Source organism: Parasteatoda tepidariorum, chromosome 3, assembly GCF_043381705.1.
Source record: "Parasteatoda tepidariorum isolate YZ-2023 chromosome 3, CAS_Ptep_4.0, whole genome shotgun sequence".
In the NCBI taxonomy this organism is placed as follows: Eukaryota; Metazoa; Arthropoda; class Arachnida; order Araneae; family Theridiidae; genus Parasteatoda; species Parasteatoda tepidariorum.
Window position 1 is genome coordinate 42,593,243 of NC_092206.1, and position 25,352 is coordinate 42,618,594.

At 28.9% G+C, this 25,352-nt stretch overlaps 1 protein-coding gene across 1 annotated transcript in view; it reads right to left on the minus strand.

Moving 5' to 3' along the window:
* Positions 1-10,608: 10,608 nt before the first annotated feature.
* LOC107442246 (kin of IRRE-like protein 3) overlaps positions 10,609-25,352 on the minus strand; it is a 97,976-nt gene continuing 83,232 nt past the window's right edge. The window contains exons 8-15 of the mRNA XM_016055761.3: positions 24,871-25,170; positions 21,700-21,825; positions 20,111-20,141; positions 18,923-19,005; positions 16,869-16,990; positions 15,421-15,618; positions 13,977-14,115; positions 10,609-11,254 (exon numbers count right to left, since the gene is read on the minus strand). Of these exons, the coding sequence (XP_015911247.1) occupies positions 14,089-14,115; positions 15,421-15,618; positions 16,869-16,990; positions 18,923-19,005; positions 20,111-20,141; positions 21,700-21,825; positions 24,871-25,170 (887 nt within the window). The 3' untranslated portion in view covers positions 10,609-11,254; positions 13,977-14,088. The remainder of the gene's footprint in view (positions 11,255-13,976; positions 14,116-15,420; positions 15,619-16,868; positions 16,991-18,922; positions 19,006-20,110; positions 20,142-21,699; positions 21,826-24,870; positions 25,171-25,352) is intronic.

Consider the following 25,352-nt stretch of genomic DNA (forward strand, 5'->3'; position numbering starts at 1 on the left):
CAGTTTTAACTTCCTTTAGCTTTTGAAGTTGATTCTTGACCTGTGACTGTGAGTTTTTAATTTTCTGATGATTTTTATTGATTTTCTTTTCGTAATTTGTTTATTCTTTTGAATGTATCTTGTTTTTCCTGGACTTCTATACAAAACCATCGGGGTACTGAGGGAGATATTTTAAGCTATTGCTTCTCCCTCAAATAGAAATGGTTTTGTTTTTAATGGCTACCGGGGCCGGTACCCCCTGAAGACGTCGGCTTCGGTGGTCATAATTTTGTTTTGTTTCATTTGTTTCTTGTATTGATACTTTTTTCTGAAATTTCTGCTGCTTCTTAGCGCGTTTTTTTCAAAGAAGTTTTATCTTTTTGATCTTAATTATTTGTGTTTTCTTTCAGTATACTAGGAAGAACAACACACTATGTGTTGAGAGCAGATAAAATAAATTGGAGAATATTTTGTATGAAAGAAAAAAGAAGAAGAAAAAAAAAATACTTCATTGCGAGACATTTTTATTTAAAAACCCAGGGTTAAAATTCCTGTTCTTGAAAAACTTTTTTTCTAATTTATGGAGGACCTTTAATGAAAAACATCAATTCGCTTTTCTATCATTTCTAATATTACTTAAAATACCTTCCCGGTAGCTGATTAACAAACGCCATTTAATGACTCGCCCTTTTTTGTCGGAGATTTTCCTCTGGGCTGCAGTTGGTCGCAGTTATAATGCAAACTTTTATTTCTTTTAAAATGTGTTACCCGAACAAAAACAAAACTGAAAAATCATCGGTCAATCTCACGCCAGACAGGAAGCCAGTTCGAATCCCAGGATGCAATGTGTCATCATGTTCACAACGAAACCTTTCACAAGTACTATAGTCCCGCTGTGGACTGATCGTTAAGACACGGTTCCCAGCAGATCATCGAAGTCAAGCATCACTGGCTACGGTCAGTGTGCGGGTGGGTGACCACTTGGATCAGTCTGCGTAGTGACCGAGGGCGTGCGGTATTGGTCCTCGTTAAACTGTTCTACCGTAAAGTGCTCGACTTCGCGCGTGCAGGTCGTCGGGCTACCGAAGCGGGGGTGCCATCCCCCTTGCAGAGAATCAAAATTGTGATGGCATGTCTTCGGATCATCCTCAGGGATGCTTCCCAGACCGTTGTCAATAGCCCATTGTGCAGCTCTAGTGCGACGTAAATGAAAACAACAACAAAAACTACCGTTCTACCGTAAAGTGCTCGACTTCGCGCGTGCAGGTCGTCGGGCTACCGAAGCGGGGGTGCCATCCCCCCTGCAGAGAATCAAAATTGTGATGGCATGTCTTCGGATCATCCTCAGGGATGCTTCCCAGACCGTTGTCAATAGCCCATTGTGCAGCTCTAGTGCGACGTAAATGAAAACAACAACAAAAACACAAGTACTATACTTCCTAATTCGATAATTAAATTCAGAATAGATTAAGATAAAAATTTCTATCCAAAACATATTTTCAAAAGAAATTTTTCTTTTTACAAAAGCTGTAGTATTTTCTATCGCTCACGACAGATTTCACCACTAAATACATACATTTTGTATATTGACAGTAAATATTTTGAAGTTGGTACTACTACAAAATTACTGTAGTTTACACACTGTATTATTTTTGAAGCGTTTCGACTTCCAAAATTCTGCAGTGGAATCGGCCAAATCACCACAGTCTTCAAACTGCATTTTTTCTGTAGATTTCCTGCAGTTTATTTTTAGCTGGGACCTTCCCGGCAGCTGATTAACAAACGGCATTTAATGACTCGCCCTTTTCTTCGGAGATTTTCCTCCGGGCTGTAGTTGGTTGCAGTTATAATGCAAACCTTTATTTCGTTTAAAATGTGTTACCCGAACAAAAACAAAACTGAAAAATCATATTTTTCGTTATTTAAAAAAGCTATCAAACAGAAGAGAGGGTCGTTACAGGACGTTGGATTGGAAAATCGCTTCTCGGTTTCTGGTAAAGCTGCTACTTAATGATTTTATAGCAATGTAATTCTTGAAAATTTTCTCTATTTCATATTACCTTACTTAAAAACTTCACTATCACTTTATTTAAAAAATTTCAGAAATAACAAGATGGTATTTTGAATAACTTTCAAGCCGAAAACCTTTAGAAATTAAGATTGAAAATACAATCAATATCAGGAATATAAAAGTTTCTGTTCTTTGTTATTTCTCTAAAACAGTGGAGCAAAAGGGAAGAACCATTTGAAACTTTTGGATGATTTCTTTTTTAGACAATATTTTTTCCAAGACCGTTTGAAAAGAATGTAAAGAAAAAAGTTGAAAAGAAAAGGTGTTTTCAGAACATTAACTTCAAATTGGGCGGCAATTTTAGTTTTCAAACGAGAGTTCAGGAAGTTTTTATTATAAAACTTAGATATAGATAGACTCAACAAATAGTATTACAATCGATTCGATTGCAGTTTTTCAATTCGTTATATGTAAAAATGTTATACAAACAAGCAATCCAAAATAATTGTCTTTTACATTATAGGCATCATTTAATTTTTATATAAATGTTTAATGCATATACGGGTGATTCTCACGAAATATGACAATTCATTGTTCCTTGCTCCAAGATCTAATACTATAATACTAAAAGAACATTTTTTAAGAAAACTTAATAAATTGCATTGCTGTTAGAATTTTAAAATGACTTTGCACTAGCATTGACTGTTTTGTATAGTTAAAAAATTTAATTGAACTTCAAAATATCATTTTCCTGGCATGTCCTAAACAATGTTTCCGATAATAACTAGCTTCAAAACTTCCCTTAAATTTTCCAATTTCTAATTTTTTTATCTCAACCGGTGTGAGCATTTCTAGAATATACGCAGAGGGTATTATTTACTGAAACTTCGTTTAAAATAATTTTTTCTGTCAATAATTTGTTTGTCTCAAGAAAATCTGTCATTTTCCTGGCTACTTTTATTTAGTGGTTTATAACCAAAATAGATAGAGCCAGCAATCAATATCTTACGTTAATAGATTGATTAGATACCCTCCTATATAAACACGTCTTGGTGCATGAATAAAGAACCAATTTTCTGGTTCAAAATCTATTTCAAAAAATTTTTCAAAATTAGTAGGTTTTTGTGTTGTCATTTTCCTGGCTTCTTGAAATCATTAATAACATAAACCACATAGATTTATCTGAGTTATTTAAAAAATCCTGTTGTTTTCAGCAGAATGTAAACGTCTTAGGCCAAAATATTAAATTAAAGTAAAGTTGTTATATGCTATAAAATGGTGAATTTGTCATTATCCTGGCTGTCATTTTCCTGGTTTATGAATTCCAGGACATTGAAGTGCTACCAGAAAAAATTTTATAACTGCTAATACTGTAAGGAGGAGAACCAAATATTAACCTAATACCAACTTTATGTATGATTGCAATATGGTTGGATGTAATCAAAGTTATTTATTTATTTAATGATTAATTATTATACACAATTTTATTCCATGTGCCAATATTAACCTAATACCAAGTTTATGTATGATTGCAATATGGTTGGATGTAATCAAAGTTATTTATTTATTTAATGATTGATTATTATACACAATTTTATTCTGTACATATCAGCAACAAAAAAAATGTGATTCTTTCTACAGTGGATAAAAGGAATTAATTTAAGCAATTTATGGTCCATCTAACATGAAGGCTTAAATTGAGTTACTTACCTTTGACTTAAAATGACTGTTTTTTAAACTTCTAGGCTAATATATCATTTTCTTGTCATTCAAGATTTGGTAAATTTCTATTTTTTTTTCTTGAACAAATGTCAATTTACTACACTGCTGCCTTACCCATATATATGTTTAAGACGCATGTTCTCGATAAATTTTATGAAAACTTTGACATTTATGTTGCAGAATAATTTTTAGTAAATATTTATCTTCAAGCATGTGTTATGCTACTTTAATTGTAGCAAGAAAGGTGTACTAGTTTTGAGAAATATCGGCCAAATACCATACTGTTCAAATTAGTCTGCTAATCAAATCTGTTTCCCTGAATCATCGTCATTTTAATTTTAAATTGACTTAATTCCCCACACAGCATGGAATTTTAAATCATGGCTATCAAGGGTGCCTCTCCGGCACCATAAATTACCTACCGCTCTGAAAGTTATAATTTTTATAGTAATTGTGCAAAATATTTGTTTTTCCATGCAAACTCATATCGACTGCTTCCATTTTCTTATCTAATTGTCGAAAAAGACTCGAGTACAAAAAGATTTATTCACCAAAGTCACTCTGCCAGAGTTAAAATGGCCATGAAGGGCAAGTTATTCTAATAGCCAAATTAAGCTAATTAATAAGAATAAATTTTTTCCAAGGTAGTATACCCAGCAAGCCATTTTTGGTTTCAATAGATCCGGCATCAAGTCTGTGTTGATTGCAATTCTCACGAAAAATTTTGTTTTAGACAAATCAGAGAGGATAATAAAATAACAATCGGATTCGAGAGACGATGAAATAACTGAGTTCTGGATTTGGATTCGTGAATAATGTAGATAAATTTTTTATGTTATATTTTTTTATTTATTATTTTTTGATATTTTCAATGTAGAAATTATTTATATGGCTCTTTAAATTTTGTTTTAATTTAATTTTTTTTGCATTGCTTTTCTTTGTTTGTTTTGTTAACTCTTCTTGCCTTATTTGTATTGTCTTGTTCGTTGTTTGCATTTCTTTTCTTTTTGAGTTTCGTAACTTTACTTCTTTGATAGATTTTATTTCTAATAATTTTTGATAGAAATCACTGATAAAGTCATCTCTATAACAAGGAGCTCTCTAATTTATTTTTTCGGTGTTTGAAAACATATTTTAAGCTAGGTAACTTGCCTGCGTGTATTCCTTCATCTGTTGTTAATATAAAAAAATAAATGGAACTAATTGTTTGTTTAAGGGGATACAAATAATAAGCCACTAAATAATGGGAGAGTGTTTCCTCTGTACTCGTACTCGTAGCATTTGGATATTTGTATCTCGAGAAAACGATATTTTTTGAGAGCCCAATATCGATATTACTGCATTGCGCAACTGTAGTCTTAGTATACCTAAAATTTTATTGAATGTGCGAAAATTTTTTTTTGAAAAAGGTACCATAGAGAACGAAAAACGTTTCCTAAATCCTTAAAACCGAAAAATAAATTACATTTTTACATTTGTATCAGTTTTAACTGCCACAAAATATCATGAATAAATGACAATATATATTCAGAGAAAATATTATACAATACTTTAATAATCTATTTTTAATTAACTAGAATTAGAAAGGGTAGAATTTAGCATGTTTTCTAGATCGTTATGACTTCTTTGGGTTGCAGTACTGATAAGTACTTTTTTTCTTAAAAATCTCGTAATGCTATATTCTTAGTTCCAGAGAATTATTTTATGGATTTATCATTCTCTTGAATGGAAACCTCGTTTCAGCTCACCAAATCTATCCCTGAATGGTAGTAAATGATTATCTAATGTATTTTGTGTTTTTGTACTATCAGGATACGAAATTCTCCTCCACTCATAGATGTCTGTACCGCAGAGATGCTTAACACAAAATGGTCTCGCATTTTGCATCCCTCACAATTAATGGCACCACAAGATAAACTAATTAGGCAGCATTCAATAGTCCACTCGATAACACATGACTCAACCACAACATGACCTAACGCCCATTAACTAATCAGTTAAATTTCATTTTTACAGTTTTAAAATCATGATTACAAATTATGACAAAACCGTATACTTTTGGTTTCGCGTATTTTTAACCATATCAGTTGTAAACGGCTTCTAACCCGTAAATATATTTAAAAAAATAATAAAGTATCTGGACTGTAAAGTTTACGACTGACTGGATGAACAGGCTGCTGTCGGCTATTTTAACACGATTTTAGAATGAAAATTCAAACAGCGTTGATTGATTCGGCTCATGTGTCAAGGTAGCTGATATAAAAATATATAAATGATTTATATTTATAGAGAAGAGAAATAAAAGAAATAATATCTCAGTGACGAATATATGTTATGCAATTTTTAGCATCACAGGTTTTTTTTAAACTCCCAACAATATAAACGTTTTATGAAAACCATTTGCTTTTTTCTAGTTTAAGTGAAATCAATAATTAATAAAAAATACTATAAATGTAACTGAATACTGAAAATATATCATACCTCTTATCGAAGAAAACATTCTGAATAAATTTTAAAATGCTGTGAATACTATTGTATATGCATACATTTTATATTATGGTTTTAAGTTTTTAATCTTAACTTAACTCCTTATTAAATACTTTATTTTGAATTATCAATGTCTTGACACAATCATGAATGATAGTTACGAGATATATATTGTATTTAAATTACAAAGAAAAACTTACCTTGTATACATATGATAAACATTTTAGCATTTTATTATACGAAAAACTTCTAACTTTTACATACTTTAAACTTTTTAAAATACATATGATAAATAGTATAATTTTTACGTTTATTGTCTTAACAAAATAATAAAATGATCAATATATTTCAAAAACGTCTAACTGATCTACTTTAAGTACTAGAATTTGCTTTTTAAAAGTTCATTTTATACCAGATTTTAAATTTATTGCATAACAAGTAAATTACAATCATTAAAAATAGCATAAATAGCGTCACTTTATTTATGCACGCAAAATTAGTTAACTATTTTAATCAATCTGCTGTATATGGAAGTTCTTTTAAAAAAAAAAGAAAAAGTCTTTATATTGATCTAAGGAAACATATGTAAATGCAGCCACTTTAAAAGCATTACTCAATGAGATGACTGAATTTTAAGTTAATAAAATGAATTTTCGAATTTAAATAAACGTTTTTAACATTACTTGATTTTCCAAATTTTTACATTCGTCTGGAAATTAAAAAACTGAGTTCAAAAAGATATTTTCCTCTCTAAGAGGCATTGCGTTTTTAAAATAGCATTTGATTTTCGTGCGAAGAGAAAAATACTTAAAGAAATCATTTACTTTGAATGAATTTAAAATATCTAATGAATATAGATTGAAAATTTTGAATATTTCAAGGAGTCTCATATTCCAAAATATAAAATGCACATATGAAATACTACTACAGTAATTCATTACTGCAAAATCGATATTTCTGTATCTCGTGTTTTCTTACTTCAAAACGAATTTTTCTAAGGATTTTTGAATAAAAAACTTTTATCCGAAAAAACAAAAGTTACAGAGAGTATTTTTATTCATGTGCATATAATATTTGTCATTTAATAATTGGATATCATGAAGCAAAGTTTGAAGTCGATTCAAAACACATGCTTGTTATATAATATTCAGTAGAAAAACTTTTCATTTGATATGCAGTAAAAGATTTCTTTTTTTTTCCAATGCCTACCAGGATATTGACCTTCGTCATTCGGGTATCAAAAGGGCAAATTTGTTGATCACTCTCTTAGGGGCAACATATTAGGTGGGCTAACGCTGCTGCCAGGAAAGAACATTCATACCTTATCCAGGATTCAAATCCGAGATCTTTATGACTTGAAATCAGCTCCCTGACCACCACCCATCAATTTTCATAACATATTTCTTAAATATATTACAAGGTAATTAAAATTGCATTGCTGTTAACCATAAGTTTTTCGATTTTAAAATAAAAATAGCGATAATATTTTAATGTATACGAATTTTAAAACTATGATTTTTAGTGACGTTGTCATGCTATAGTGACGTAATTTTTGAATCGTTATTGTCATATAAACCACACAGATAGAATATCATTTGATATTCTGATACCTGTGTTTCTCATGATTTAATGTTTTATATGTCTGTATGCGTCTTACGCTTATGTTTTAGGGTAATTGGGGGTTGTTAACTCTCTCATTCTTCTGCACGTAAGAAGTCGCTTTGATTATTTGTAGTTTTCTGATCATAGCAAAACCATTTTTTTCTACTGTTATTAGATACGAAAATTGAGTATTAGAGAATAATGCTAGCCTAATTTTGCCTATTGTTAGCAGGTAAAAGTTAGATGTCCCAAAATTCACAAAATATTGAATTTTTTGGCATTTATGTGATAAAATTTTTACAACTTAAGTAAAAAAGAAGTAGGGCGATTGATAGTTCAGAGTTATTGAAAAATTTATGCGTTTCAATTGTTAAGCCATATTGAGTAATTCTCTGACTGCACAATTTTCATAATGGCGATCAGAAAGGGCCGGGATAGCCTGGTCGGTAGGGCGCTGGGCCCATATCCAAGAGGTCGTGGGTTCGATCCTCGCCGGCCGAAGACTCCCCGTGTAGTAAATGGTGACTGATGCACGTTAAATCTGTCTAGTCTCAAAGTCCTCCATGTTCCCACAACAAATCAACACCTCTGGGGGTACTGATCCAGGAGTTTCCTTGTCTTCTGGATTGGTTCAAAATTACAAGGCTACGGAGTTGAACGTAAGTAGTCGTAAACCCATGAAATTGGATCGGCTGTTCAACGACGGTTATAAAACAAAATAAAATGGCGATCAGAATTTGCACCTCATATCAGATGGTTTAACTTCTTGGGACATTTACTTTTGATTTCTATTGAGTCTATAGTTCATATCAAGGGGCTTTAAGCCAACAAATATACCTTGAAAGAGGATATTGAGATCTGTAGTTTTTAGTCATCAAAAATCATACAAATCAATGCAAACCAGCCATTGGAAAATTTGAGAAATGAATAATTGTTTGCTACCAAAATTCGTAAGCTACTTAGTATATTATTCCATACAAAGCTCCATACTGTTTTGGAATGGATCAATCAGAAAATGTTAACTGAAACTTTCTATACTGTTTTAATTAAAAATCTCAGCTTTCCATCAAACTTTCACATTGCTTGAATTTCGAGACACCCTCTACTTATCTGCGTTTATACTTAGTTGTTTGCATCTTCTTTTTTGGCTATAATTTCGAGTTTTCACTTTTAGACTGTAATGTTTTTCATTGAATGTCTAATTTGGAGGTTGTATAACTCATCTTTTTAAATGCGCTTCCATATAAATTCCTTTGAATGAAACATATTAAAGATTGATATATTTCAGGAATATAAAAAGACATTTGCGTCACTAAAAAAAACTTCTTTTTAATATTTTAAATATAAAATAAAGATAACGTACCAAATATTTCAATAATCAGGCTAGTATTTTACAGAGCAGTTAAACCAAAAAAAAATTAAACGAAAAGTTTATTGCATTTTCCTCAAATGCGTGTCAAATACAACTAAAAGTTTATATTTCTAAATATCTTTTTAATGAGAAGATTAGCTTGAAATGTCTTAGGGTATTTCAGGAATTTACTGTTGTACTACTCTTGTACTTTTTTTAACAATATCGACATTTTATTTTAAGGAAAGCAAAATTCCTGAAAATAAAGTTGGCTTGAAATCTATAATATCAGATTAGAGTTTATTTTCAAACTGATTTAGTACTTTTGTTAGTTGAATGTGTAATACTTATTTAGTTTTTATTCCCATTTAGTTTTTAGTGTCTAACTTATATAAAGCTTCGAAAATTCATCTAGAAAACATTAATGAAACTGATGTTGCTACAATGAACTTTGAAATGTACCTCGATTTTAATTTTACAAAGACAAATGTAATTATAAATTATGCGTGAATTAAGGAAAAAACCCACACTTATTAAATATAATTTATTTTTTATATATATATGAGCAAAAATAAAATACAATATATTGTGCATACAAATATTTATCACACATATACACACACCACAGATACAGGACCTTTATCAAAAATAGGGTTTATTTTCAAACTACATGATTTTTTATTGTTTCAACTAATTTAAGAAATTAGGTAAACTTAAAATATATATTATGTAAGTTTTACGAATATATTATGAAGCGAACGTTATTATTATTTTTTTATGTATGTCAATCATTGATTTCTAGAATTCGTTGCAAAACGATAGTCACAACCCAAATGCCTAAGCTTTATTTTATTTTTTTTCTTTAAAATTATCAGTATTATTATTTTAAAAATCATTCAATAAAATGTTTAACTTAAATTTACCATTTAAGAAATTATGTTTTAAATATTTACAAAATTTAGTTGAATTGTATATGAAGAAGTTGAGTTTATTTATTATAAAAATCAATTTTTCTCAAGAACAACATTTTGTTTATTCCGACGGTAATGTTTAAATTATAATAAAAATTGATACTTGTAATTAATATAGTATCGCTAATTTTTATAATAATAATTATATACGATATCACTAAGCTTGGTCCCAAAACCATGAATAAATTTATTGTTTATTTTAGGTTTTCTAATATATATGAGGCTTTAATAACTGGAAAATACAGAATAATGCATACTCAATTTTAATGCAAGAATATTTAATACAATAATATTTAATTGAATTGTTTTTAAATGCAGTAAATTCTTTTTTGATTTCAAATGTAAGGAAGGCAACGAAATATATTTTGATGCTAATTGACATTTAATTGTAGTGGATTTTTAATCTAAATCTTCATAAATTTAAAAAGCGTAGTTGAAAAAAATATTTTCTATCAACTGTTAAATTTTTAAATATAAAAACATTCTTTTCTCTTTCTAATAAAGAAATTTATTTCTAAAGTGCTCCAATTTCATGTAACAGTTGATTAAATATAAACGAGTTGATTAAATATATAACGAATGCTAATAAGTATCTAGAGACGCCCTAGAAATTTAATCATATACAACCAATGTAAAATTTACGTGTAAGAATTCAAACAAGATTATACAAATAATTCTTAAAAGAATTTAAAGTTGAACATAGCAAAGTAGCAAAAAATTATTTTAGAAAAGAGATTAAGTTACATACTTTCTTATTTTAGTATTCATTAATTATTATAAGTATATTCAATGATATTGATTAATATTTATTTAATAATTCAGTGGATTTGTTTTAATTTAAAATTTATGAATGAAAATAATAGCAAATATTAGAAATCATTGAGATTAGATTTTTTTTAAACTTTAATTTTAACTAAACTTTAAGTTGGTAGAAGAAATTCTTTCCTAAAAATCATGTAATGTAAAAATATAACATTAAAGTATTTTTACACCATGTTCAGGAAAAATCACAAATAGTCTTACAATAAATTGTAATTTAGTATTGATTTTCGTCAAATCACAACTTTACAACAGACAGCACAGTGTACAAAATATTCATTTCACTTATGGCAATGTCAAATTGTGCCATACCTGGAGGGAAAAAAATAAAGATTTCAAATTATTGAAATAATATTTTTGTTGTAAGTAGCTACATTTAAATAGTAATATGTCAGTGTAACACTAAATATAAAATATCTATGATAGAAAATATATATACTAGTAAAATATATACACCGAATAAATATGCACGAAAAATTAGTATTTTCTTAGATTAAAGAAAGGTAAGTGGAAAAATAATCATGTTTTGCATTGTAAGCATTAATAATTAATAGGGTGTAGAACAAAACCAGTTAAACTAGGCCCAACATTTTTTACTAAATTGCTTCTGCCATAGATCAGAAAACTCATAAAACTCATTGTTGGCAGTCGCCAGGCTGTTCGATGGTAAATGAAAAACAAAGCAGACTATTTTTTTTCATTGACGCCAAAGTTTTTAACACTGTTCGATAATCTCTGTTTTTTATTCAGTCAATTTAATTCTTTAGGTTTTTTTTTATTTTTATCGTGTCCATGAACAATTAAATGGCCTCGTGTGCCTTCAAAACTGCATCCGCAAGCTCCAAGACATCATTACTGTAGAGGATTTCACGAAATTCTGAAGCCAGTGGCACCATACCCAGTTGTAAAACATATGGGGTACGGGCTGGGCACTCGAGAATGTGATCCGGGGTAAGTTGGATATCGGTGCAGTTCTTGCAGGGAATATAAGTTCTTATTTTGTCGGGAAGAATTTTCATCCCTTTAAAGTGGTTTGTTCTTAGTCTTGTAATTGTTGATGTTAAGATTCTGGAACAATCAAAGTCAGTAATGAGGGGTTTCCTGAAGGAATGGAGAAGAATTCTATGTCTTGCAACTGCATTTGGTGGTGCAAGGTGGGTCGGCTGGAAAAGGAGGGTTGCTAGAGCCTCGAGAGGTTGGACTTCTACCTGTTGGTCTTCTATTGTTATTTCCCTTCTACCACCCACTGGAGAACCAGTGGAGGCATACTCTTATCCGCCACCTGCGGACGCGCTCTCTAGGGGCTACAATTCCTTAGTTTCTCAGGCGATTGCCTTTAATTTTAAAAATAACTTTTACATTACGTTTGAAATATGTTGAAGTATTTTTTTTTTTTTTTTCTTTGTTAAATGGCAANTTTTGCTTTGTTAAATGGCAATGTCTTATAAAACCGGGACTTTCTCAATCGGGCACTATTTGGTAGCCATATTTAAAACTGATTAAATTTCTTGGAAAGTTGAAATCTGTGTATCAAGTGTAAATGATGGACACATGAAGCATATGGCATTACATAGGAATATTATCAAAGTTTTTTGTGATTATGTTCTTAAATCCCTAAATGCAAGCTCTGTCGCCTTGGGAAGGACATGGACCAGTCCCATATTTCCATCTGTCCTGCGCTCACCTCCACTACTGTGTGTGAACGCTACTGGGAGGCTAGGGCCCGTATGGGCTAAGCATGTCACTATGCATTCTATTCTATTTATCTGTTTTTGCCTTGTTTTTCTTGTTATGTAATACTTTTCGTTCTTCTAAATTGGCCAGCCAATTGGAAGTAATGAAATTTTCTTAAAACTAAACAAGTAATGAATATTCGACATCTTATTTTCAAAGTATCACGAAAAATAAGACAGTTGTTCCAATTTTACAGCTAATGACAAATTTTATGACGAAAATATCATAATTTTATAAAGCCTAATAAAGACACAAATAATTTGGTCTTTATTTGGATTTAATTAATAACGTCGCAATAGGAATACTCAAAAGAGTTGTAAGATCACAAGAGAATGTTGGCAAGTGAGATCACTATATTACTAAAATGTAAATGAGAAAGCAGGTTTAAGTAGTAAACTCCCGGTCATTGTAACACACTTCTCAACTACCCAACTATACATTCATTTTTCCGGTTCTGAAAGCATCGGATGGATTGCATTAAAGAACCACTAAAGTATAATAGATAGAAAACACTAAACAGTGATCAGATATACTGCAATCCAACTAGACTGTATATTTTTAGCTAAAGAATCAAGCAGACTTTTAGCTGACCGGGCAAGACAAGTGATAACTCCAAGTAACGTAATTACAGGCGATATTGAAAATAAATTTATTCATATTTGTATGAGAAATATCTGCATAAATCTATAATTTTGAATTGTCCCACTAACGAGGAATAGTTCTATAAGTACAAGGAAATGTCTAAATGAAAAAAGAAAATGGGTTAAGTTCAAATAATAAAAAAGATATTAAAAATAGCCGTTTTTGCACCAGAAATAACTACTATTCTCAATGCCAAGTGATATAGAGTGATAAACGGAAACTTCGCAGAATAGGTTGGGTTTTACCAAGAATTTAAACGGGATATTGTTATGTTTCCTCCCATTGATATAGCTAATTGTTCGTAAAATTTTTGTACCTTCTGACAGCGACAAAACATATAACTATATAACAAAACATATACTTATATAATTTGATTCTTTTTTAAATTTTTAAACTCTACAATATATATTTTTACGAAAATAAAGAAGGTATAATTATATTTTATCTTATATAGTATTATATAATTTACTTTCACAAATTACTTTCATAAATTATATAAAAAATATTTTGTAAATCCTATTATAAAAGTAAAATTATGTTTTTAAACTAATAACTAATAAACGGTTTTGTTAAGCGATTGATAAATCAGAGCTTAAAAAAATATATCTTAATTTTAATTCAACCATTATTTAAAAACTGCAAAACGTAAAAAAAATACCTTATGAAAAGATTTAATTGCTTCTTTCAATGCGTGCTGTTTTTTCAATTCATCAATAAAACATCAAGAATTTGTTTAAATGCTTGCAGCAACACTTCAATGTAAAAAAATGTCAAAAAAGTGTGGTTTTCTGAGATACCTGAAAAACATATAAGTCAAAATTATGAGATTCATTATATTTCTAACCAAAACCTAAACCTAACCTAAATTATGTGAATTCTTTTAAAATTTATACATCATATTACATTTACCACAATGTACTTTGGAAACGTAATTATTTGAAAATGCTCTTTATACATTACCATTATTTTTTTTTATTTAGAAGGATAACATGACTATTGTACTGATTGCAAAAGTGTGTCATCAAATTAAATAGATCTTAGGCAGATTTCAACTTAGAAGCTTGAACGAGGAAACACTGATTCTCTTTTTTGGGTATAATTCCATTGTGTTTTAAGTCAAGAAAAGACTGACAGCGATGTCTGCTTCGTAGATATTTTGTAATAATTACGCCAAAAGAAGCTGCCTGGAAGTTTCGTCGCACACCTTTGCATTGGTGTGGGAATCAGCATTTATAGGAGTTCAACCTGAATTACGACTTGACAATGGTATCACTGCCAAACCAAAGTCTTGACCCAATCGACTTCTAATTGATCTAAGTAATCAAGATCCTATTCATTAAACAGCGTTTCGATATCATTGATTATCCAAGCATCAAGCACAGTTGGTCTCCTTCAAATGAACCTTATTGGACCTTTCAGTTAATTTCTAACAACCGAATCAAAAAAAATTTTTCGATATAAAATATTTATTATTTTGTATATGAAATATGTATGTTATTTTCTGTTGCACATTTAAATTTCATGCAACTTTAAAATTTAGGGATAAAAAAACGCATAAAAGAATAAAATGTGAAGGATAAGAAAACACATTATAAAAATAATCATTAAAAATTATACATATTTCAATGCTAATAATTTTAAAGCGTACCTACTATGATCTACGTGATGTGCAGCCACGATAAGCATTTTCAATGTATAATATTTTCCAATTATTAATTTTAATTATTTCGATAATATTTTCTTAATTAATTGAAAAAATCTTCATTGCTAGGGCCGCCTTTCGGAAGATATTTACACCAACATAATTCCTTTGCTGGAGCTCTTGAAAGTCAACATTTTTAAGAATCTTTTCAGAATTCGTCAGACAGCGAAGAGTGTCAACAGCAATAACAAATGTCTAGAATATTAAGAGAAATGTTTAAAAAAATCGAATGCTTATTTATCCTGTTTTTATTTTGTTATTAGCTTATTTGTTTCTACTATTTCTGGACGGGCATTTTTGAAACTATTCACCTAAAAGCTTCCCAAACTACACTATAACTTAAATTGAAATTGAAAGATGGAAACATGAAATTAAAATAAAATATTAAAGAATGATTTACAATTGTCTGATGGATTGATTCATCGTCATCCTGTTTTTCTAAAATGAGGACTCCACTTTTATTAGGTTGCTTCATATCTTCCTCGAGCCACGGAGATGGATGCGCTACTGTATCTGGAGAAAGTGTCACTGTTTTATAATCACGATATGTTAGATCATCTAAGCTCACTTCTGTCTCTGCTTTTTCATGTCCTCTTTTCTGCACATAACACAAAATCACACACAGTGTTAACAATAAAATAATGATAATTTAACGTGTATTGATTGAAAAATTAGTTGAAAAAGTAAAATTAATTGAAAAAATGAAATTAATCAAAAAAATAAAATTAATTGAAAAAATAAAATTTATCGAAAAAATTAAATTAATTAAAAAATTAAATTAATCGAAAAAATAAAACTAATTGAAAAAATAAAATCAATCGAGAAAATAAAATTTATTTAGAAAATGAAATTAATGGAAAAAGATTGTGAAATTAAAAATATAAATTAATTTTTCTAGCTTGGCTATCGAATTATAACATCGTAAAAATATATTAAAAGTATTGTGATTAATTAAATACTCTGATTAACAATTTCTTTTTTTTTTGTTTTCTGTTGCATGATATTTTATAAATGGACTTTAGGCATCGCATCGCTGATTCATAATCAGCAATCCATCCATTTCCTCACACTGCAGATTTATAAAGAGACAAGACATTCGTATTCACCATAATTTATTAATACTATAAAAATACCTATATATTTTCCTATACCCGATTATAGAAAATTAACAGAATATAAAGAAAATTTCGGAATAAATGGTCTACCACTTTTTCATAAAGTGCTATTTGCAACATAAATTAAATCGCATTGTTAAATACATTTTTGCTTGAAAATTTTCAAATGGATTACTAGAGCAACTGATTAGTGAAAATTTCATTTATTAATACGGCTTCTAAAGACATTTCTTATTAAACTTCGTTAAGTAAAGCGTATAATAATACTGATAAAATAGAGTATTAAATAACTAGCAGTTAATATATAAAAATAGTAAACCTATGCAATTATGTTTATTTATTTTGATTTATAAATTCTTATATAATTATTTATCTCCCCTATCTACCCAGTCTGTAAAAGCTAAATGATTTTAGAAACATAAGATAATATCTGCCATCTTTGAACTCAATAGATATTTTAACAGTTCCTTTTCTAGTTAATATTTGCGTCTCGTATGGCTGAGAATATTTGAAAAATCTTACTATAATTTCACGCTTTTTCTATTATTTTTAAGTAATGATGAAAAATATTTTATTTCTAATGTTATTCTTTGTGTTATTTTTTATCTATAATGTAATTTAAAATTCTTGGGTTGACAAAAAAAGAAATGTATATTGTGATACTTATTACAAACCATTCTATGAATTTAATTAAAGCTTAGTTGAAATGATGAATAATGTGTTTATCACTCACCTTGAGGCTCCACGATCTTTTCAAAGCAACTACACAATTTCTGTAATTTTTGCTACATTTGGCACTTTCAGGAGACTGGCCTTCTCTCAAGTTGGCACTTTCAAAGCTCTCATTTTCACACACTAAAAATATTTTTTTAAATATTATTTTGAAAGTGATAGGAAAGACCTCAGAGAATTGCACAATTGAAAAAAATAAGCGAATCTCAAGTATAGTAAATATTTGCTACTGATGAAAACAGCAAAAAAAGTATGAATTCTGTAATCGTGATAACTCAATTTTCTGAGTATCGGCAGTTTTCAATTAAAGGGAGTAGATAGAGCATATATCAATGATGCTTAAACGGACCTTTTTCTAACTGAAATATTACTAAGAACCGTTTCTAAGAAATTAATGATATCTCTTTGACATTTTTTGGGAATATTTGAGATTATGTCAGTTATATATTGTGTTAATGATTTAGTGTTAACAGGAATAGTTTCAGAGTTTCTGAGATCAGAAGTGATGAAACTTATCAAAAACGATCTCAGTGATGAAACTTCAGGCATCAAAAGCTCTCAATTCATAATTCTTAAAAACAAATTCTGCTAAAGATATGTATTAACAGTTATCACAGTGTAAACATGTATAAGTAAAGATTTCGTCGAAAAAAATTTAAGTGAGATAGGATTAAAACATGTATAAGTTCTTACAGAGAAAAGGTGCATCGAAAAAGATCAGTTTTAGCAATATTGTTAAATGCTCTACCGACTTCCCTTAAAAGATCGTCAAAATTAATGCATATAATGTACACATCATGATAATGTGACATTTCATAAAACGGAATCAAACATGTTTACCATCCAGGTAGACTTATAATTATCGTTTAACTTATCATTATAAATTTCATTCATTGTATAAGCATTGTATAAGCATTCATTGTATAAGCTCCAATTTTAATTAAGCGAATTTCTAAGCACAAGGAAATAGTTTTTAACTAACCTGATCAGTTTTTAGATATTATTTAATAAGCGTTACCCGTATTGGTGAAATGTGCTCTCAAGTGCTGTGTTTAAAGAAATACTGGGTCCTCAATGATAGCATACTGTTGTACCAAGGAATATATATTTTAATACTCTTTCGCAACACATCTGCTATACTGAGCATATATTTGGATTACATAAAAAAGTAGGGTGTCGGAAACTTTTACCTTAAAATCTATTTTACCGGAAAATTTTATGGAACAAAAAATGTGATTCACTAAATGTTTCACAATAATAATCACTATAAAATCACTCTAATTAAATAAATATTTCTGTAAAAATTTCAGTATAATGTTTTACAGTAAAAATTAATTTTACGTTACTTTATATCTTAATTTGATCCAGAATGTTCTGCAATGTACTTTTGAATTAAATTATTTTTGTGTTGTAACTAGTTGATCTTGAGTTCCTTACTTTACTGTGACGCCCGAAATATATACTGAATACTGATTTTCTAAGTATGTGGGTCAGGCCAGAAAGCGATTTTTGACACAAGCAAAATAATTTAATAGAGATATTATTCATCAAAAATATTGGGTCAATCAGGAAAGTAAAATTACTCGTCTTGGGAAGTAAAATGAAGGAAAAATCCAGAAAAAATATTACAATAAATTGAAAATATGTATGAAACTTGAACTATAACAAAAGTTATTAACAGAAATTTCAAAAAAATATTTTTCCTCTGGGCATGTCATACACCATTTGCTTGGTCAAATTAATTTTCAGTTTCGTATTTTTAACCATAATTCCCAGTAAATCGTTAATAATTGAATGAAAAATTAAAAAAATAAAGGTTTAATATTTTTATTTTTTTGATATCTATCAGAAATTTTATTACCAAACAGTACGGTAATTACGAAAATAAATTTTCCTCATCGCATGGTTAAATTCTAAGTTTTATCATTTTGGGTTAATTAGAGGTCTAAAGGTACAGTTAGGTTTATTATTACTCCAGACTTCATTTATAATGTGTGTGTCACTGTCACTGTGTGCGTATGATATACATGAAATATATAAGTCTTCGAAGCTCACCATTAATAGGGGGAACAACGTCTGGACACGCCGCAGAGTTTTCTGTAAAATCTTCAGGTAATTTCTTTGAAGACATATTCAATCTAAAAAAGAGTTCATTTGAATACTTATTGAAGTAGATAATGGTTTTTAAACAAATTCTATTGCAATTTTACTAGTTTACTAATGTCTATAAAATTAAAGTATATAACCTTACAAATCAACTGTTTACTTTTCAGAGTCATTTAAAACGATCAAAGTATAAGTCTTGAAAATGTTTAGTAAATATTTAATTTCGGTTTGTTCGATTGAGAGAAAAAAAGCGCCAAAATAGTTCGGAATCAAATAATAGTCAAATTTGAAAACCCCATGTATTCAAAATTGAGAAAAATGCTTCCAGAGGGCTGAATGTGTACACAAAATGTTCGTTGCCTGACGACAGCATACGAACCAAGTACATCCAGTTCATAGTAGGATTCTCTAACCACCTTAGTTGTACTCACCGTTCCAAGGACTGTTAGGAAACTTTATATAGTAGCTGCCGCACTGAAACTTCATGACACTTGTTTCTTATTGCATAAAGAGGTACAATTTGAAAAAATATGGTTTCAATAGCTTAGTTTAGAGATCAGTAATTTTAATCTCTCTCTTCTCTCTCTCTATCTCTCTCTCTCTCTCTCTCTCTCTCTCTCTCTCTCTCTCATATATATACCAAAATGATTATGAAAGCAATATATATATATATATATTTCAAGTTGTTTTCTTATTTTAAATTTGAATCGGGATTCTATGTTCAAAGAAAATGATAACGTTTTAGAAAATCAACTGCAACGCCAATTTAGATTTTCTGACTAATGTTAATAAAGCTGTAGGTACTTTAAATTAGAGTTCAAAGGTTTTAGAATTTCTGAAATCCTCTGAAAGTACTGAATTAAAACTTTTAATATTAAGTCAATGAATGATACCTACATTTCTATTACATATTTCAAGCTAGTTTTTGACGAACATATTAATGTCATGCATCTCATACCAGAAAAAACTGTGCATTCACATTATAGCAAGTGTGATATTTTTTTCTATTTTCAAGGAAGTAAGTAGCATGAATCAACTAATTGCATATCAAAAGTTTTTGATGGCATAATTACAACTATAAAATCTTACGAATACATTTGAGGACAAAAAATATCGATGCATCAATTAATAACTTACTTTATTGTATCGTCTTCCTCTATTGATGTGTCTAAAAGAATTAAAAGAAAGTTTGAAAAAGCAATTTAAAAAATTCCAAAGTTTATAGTGCATAGTATGCATTAACACCAAACTATTTTTTAAATCAAATATTCAGCGTATAACAATGCAGTCCTAAATCTTAGTAGATTAATACATTTAGAAACATAAATCATGTAACTTTATGAAACTTATAAGTTTCAATATGTTTCATTAGAAATAGTTATTTTCAACTTAGTTTGGAAAAAAAAATTTTTTTCAACATTATTTTCATAAATACGGATATGTTGTCCAAGAACAGTGATTCTCAACCTTTTTTTTTTGTTGCGGCACACTTTTAACGATTTCGAAATTTGACGGCACACAATGAAAAAAATTAGATTAAAAGTTGGTTAATTACCTATTTTACACTGAGTTAAATAGTTTGTGATCATAATTTTGAATGTGAAATTAAATAATATGTACTTCAAAAGCACATTTATTAAAGGATTCATTATTTCTTTGGACCCATTTTTTTATAAGTTAGTAACAGTTATTTATTTTTTTGCTAGTTACTAATCGTTAGCTTGTTTTCTATAGTTATTAACGGTTATTTTTTTGTGATTTCTTGTTAACTAGTTTTTGTGCTAATTATTAATTGTTAGCTTAATTTTTGTTAATTATCCTTTGTTAATTTGCTTTTTATATATTTGTTATTTTAGTTATCCTTTGTTAATTTGTTATTAATTTTGTAGCTTACTTTAATGATTAGCTCCTACAACATTTTTTAAAATTCTGTGTCATATACAATTTAAACACTTCCATCTTATCTTAAGATTGTCAGAGACAATACAATCGCTGACTAAGATGTTCACGCGGTAAAAGCGTGGAAAATTATAAAAAGTATTATATATATACAATTTTCTTTAATTTAAACTTTACTCATAATTAAAAAAAAAGCATTATAATTTTCATTGTATCATTTCTAATGCTTGGCGGCACACAAAAGTGCCGTGGCACAGTGGTTGAGAATCACTGTCCTAGAAGATTAAAAAAAATGGACTAACATAAGTAATAACAAAAAAGTAAATTACAGAGCTGAAAAATAAGTCCTAAAGCTTTTATTATAAAAAGCAAATCAAGAAGACAAATAATGTATAAGTCTCAAAACCGGAAGTAATGTGGTTAATACTCAAAAAATAATAACATCTTTTCCCTAAATTTATATAAACATTATTTTGTCAGGCTACTTTTGAAAAATAGGAACCCAACATAAGCCGTGACATTTAAGATAAATTTATATCTATTTGAATTTACTAACTGACAATTAGTGTACCAGAAATATATTTGAGGAATTAGATAGTATGTAGCATTAAAAATCACTTCATAAAAAATTTAATCGGGTCAGAAGCGTTTTTTTTTTTCTCATCTAAAATTGATATCTGAAATTCGCAGTGGATAGTGAATTTCATTTTAAGGATGAATTGAGTTATTAATATTTAATAATGCCTATTGAATAATGAAATTATTTAATGCTATTCGCGCGTGCCAGAATCGCATATCCTATGTGGAGAGAAATGAGTGATAGGTACCTTTTTGCCTTCTTTTCTTCCGTATTTGAAAGAGTGCCAATGCGACTACGCCTATTACCAGGAGAGTACCTACTGCTGCCAGCATTACCGCTACTATTGAACTGGTGCTTATCATTGAAGAGGCTTCTGAAATATATACGTCATTTGAATTATCTTTAAAAACACTTCCTGATCTTATCATTAAAGGCTAATACTATGGAAATAAATTTCAATTGTGGTCATTCACGTATTAGTATACAATAAATGTTTAATGCAGAAGTTATCAGTTTTGTTTCTAACAATGACTCTGAATCAATTCACGAGACTCAAGTACCCATTTTGAAACCGAACACTTTATCAGATATTCATTAGTGAGTAAATGTTAATTAATTATATGGTTTTGAAGAGTGAAATGGATAAAAAAATCAATAACTGAAGGAGTTATAAAGTAATAAATTTCAATTGGGGTCATAATATAAATAAATTTCAATGCAGTTAGTTTACCCATTATTATATTTAAAAAAAAAATATTTAATGCAGAGTTTCTCTATTTTTTATATTAGTGACATAAAATTATCAAATACGAGACTCAAGTACCTATTTTTCAAACTATATCCTTTCATCTATAGTCATTAATGGAAAAACTGCAAATTGGCAAAAATGGCAAATTATAGGCTTTTTGGCTACATAATTGGATAAACAATTAGATAACGATTTTAAAAGAAACTGGTTTTACAAACTTATTTGAGATCCATTTAGACGAATTTATATGTCCAAATTAGAGCAGAACCCATGAGAAAAGATCCTATTTTCGATGCATATAATAATGTAAAAAGCGTAGCTAAATAAATGTATCTGTTAATTTGTTTTTATTTCAATAATGTTAGTTTATGAATTCTTAACTGGTGTCTCAAAGGAGTGAGCATTTTTAAATCAAATAAAGAAGAATGGAGCAATGCAAAATATACTGTTTTATAGGAGTTGCTTAGTAAATAACCAATTCATTCTCATGAAATTTCAAATTTAGGTATAAACTCATTGAATAAATAGCGCTTCTTGTCTGCCTTAAATTAGTAATACCGTTGGTGATTTATAAAATGTTCTGAAAATTTAAAAGTTACTATAATTTCTCATGACTTTTACAATGACAAAAAATTCAAATTTGAAAATCATGAGTTGGATAAAATCCTTAAAATAATAAATTCGATAATAATTTGTAACAATTCAATGACACCGTATGGATTATTTAACTTTATTTGATGAAAAATGAACTAAGGTTTCAATACGTTTGGATTTTTAGTTTAATACTACAGTAATTTGCTATATTGTAAATTTTTATCCGCACTAATTGGTTCAGGGATAATATTTTTATTCTATTTTTAAATTTACATTTTTTCTGAAGAAATAAAGCTTCAGGCCAATTCTGGAAGACATAAGTTAATAAGCGCAGGGATATTTTTTTTATCGTCTGGAAAGTTTGAGTTTTGAAAGAAAAATGGCTTCTTGTGATATGCCCTAGTGCATTGATATTAAAAATAAATTTATTTTTTCATGATTTATAGTGTTTTTTAAATTTTTATGATATGACTTGCGTTCGTGATAGATAAAAAAATATGATTCTTGTTATAAAAAAGAATTTTTTCGTGCTTCTAACAATGACTCATTTTCAAAAGAATTTTTTCAAGCATAACTTAATAATTTCTCTTTTGCTTTTCAAAATTGCGCTAATTAACTCCCTGACCATAAATGTTTTTCGTTCGAGGAGTTTTCTCATTTTATCTCAGTCTAACAAATCAAAATGCGCAGTTAATTAAAACATAATTATTAACCCCAGATAAGTCATGAACGCTTAAATAGTAATTAATTACAAAGCATCATCTGTAAACATGAACTTTATTCCATTTTCGTTGTTCTCGAAGGAATTTGAAACCGATAGGAAGATTTTCAAAATATATAATTATATGCCTGACATACATGGAAAGATCAAAGCTAAGATATCTGGAATGTATTTTATAATTAATTATAATACATTTTTGCTTTATCATTTTTATATGATAGAATTTTATACAATATTTTAAAAGAAATATTCTTTTGACATTAGAAAATGCAATTTTAGCTTACAAAAAACGCATTTTAATTTTTTGTACTCTTAAGATTCTTCATTGATTTTACAGGATTGGAAAATACGGAAACGAAACATTGATAAATAACTGAAACAAAATAAAGACACGTTCATAACAATTATGCGTATATATATATATATATAAGAATNTATATATATATATATATATATCTGTAAAAGATAAAAGAATTGAAGAAATTTTGGAATTTAGTTACAAAAGTTGTAAATAGAGGACATTGAGGAGACATTGACAGAGTTATCTGTTCTAGAGAAAAGGAGGTTGCTCTTGTACCCTATTAGGAGGTTTACACCATGTATTCAAATGAACTACGAGTATATTTGGTGTTGGAATATCATAGGTCAGATTTCAGTTTATCAGCATTATTATCTTTTAAAAATTTTGTTCGGTGAATAGCGCCATCTGCTGGCAACTATTGAGACTAAATTCCAAAATTCTGTACAAAAAGAAATTCAGATTTAACAATAAAAAATTCGTTTTTTTTCCACTGATACATGATCCCTCCTATCCAAGATTTTTAATTTTTCAATCAGTCAATTTTCCACCCAATACCCTGTTCGTTATCTGTGTTAGTATACAGAGCGTAGTTATAAGACACTTCACCAAAAATAAGTAAGAAGTACATGGTTAGACTAGAAAAACAAGAATAACTGTCATGGTTCTGACTGACATTTAAAATAAAATTTAAAATTAAAAATATGTTGGTATATAGGGAATTTAATAACTGATATTTTGAAACCGGGGAAAGTATTCTATCAGGGAAAGTATTTAATCTTTGACAAAGATAATAATCATTTTTAGATAGATAATCACTTTACAGAAAATCAAAGATTTCCAATGAGATGCAAATTCTGAGAAAAGTTTCCATGCATTCATTTGCTGTAAAAAAGAATTATTATTGTTGAAGAAATAAAAAGAAATATTTATCAAGAAATAGAAACTGAATTTGTCTTAAACATTTAATGTTATATGTAAACGTTATAAATATATTTTCATCTCGCCTTCAAATATGATAAAAATTCTTGAATTATAATATGATATGCATGCATACCTGCTTCACTATCTTTAAACGAAAGTGTGTTTGCTAAAAGTGCGACCGTATTGCTCCTTCCTTTTTCATTGGATGCAGATATTATGAGCACAAAAGGTGTCCCAGGAGGTAGTTTAGTTACTAAAAATAAAGGCAAATCCGATGTTGTGATATTTGTTTCAAGAGCATCTTCTTCAGAGTTATAAACATCCAAATGAAACTTCTGAGGTAAACCGCCATTATAGCCTGCCTCACAATCAATTAAGAGCCAAGTTCGTGATCTGTTAGCAACCACACAATTTCTAACTGGATCAGGTGGACCTATAAAAATGCAAAAAAAAAAATTTTTTTTTGCATATTTATTTGTGATATGGAACATTTGTTTGGAATTGCTAAGATTACAATACTATTCATCACCTTTCTTTTTTATACGCCGATAAAAAATACATTTTCGCAGTAGAAAATAATTTATTACATACACATCTGCTCATCATCAAGCAATT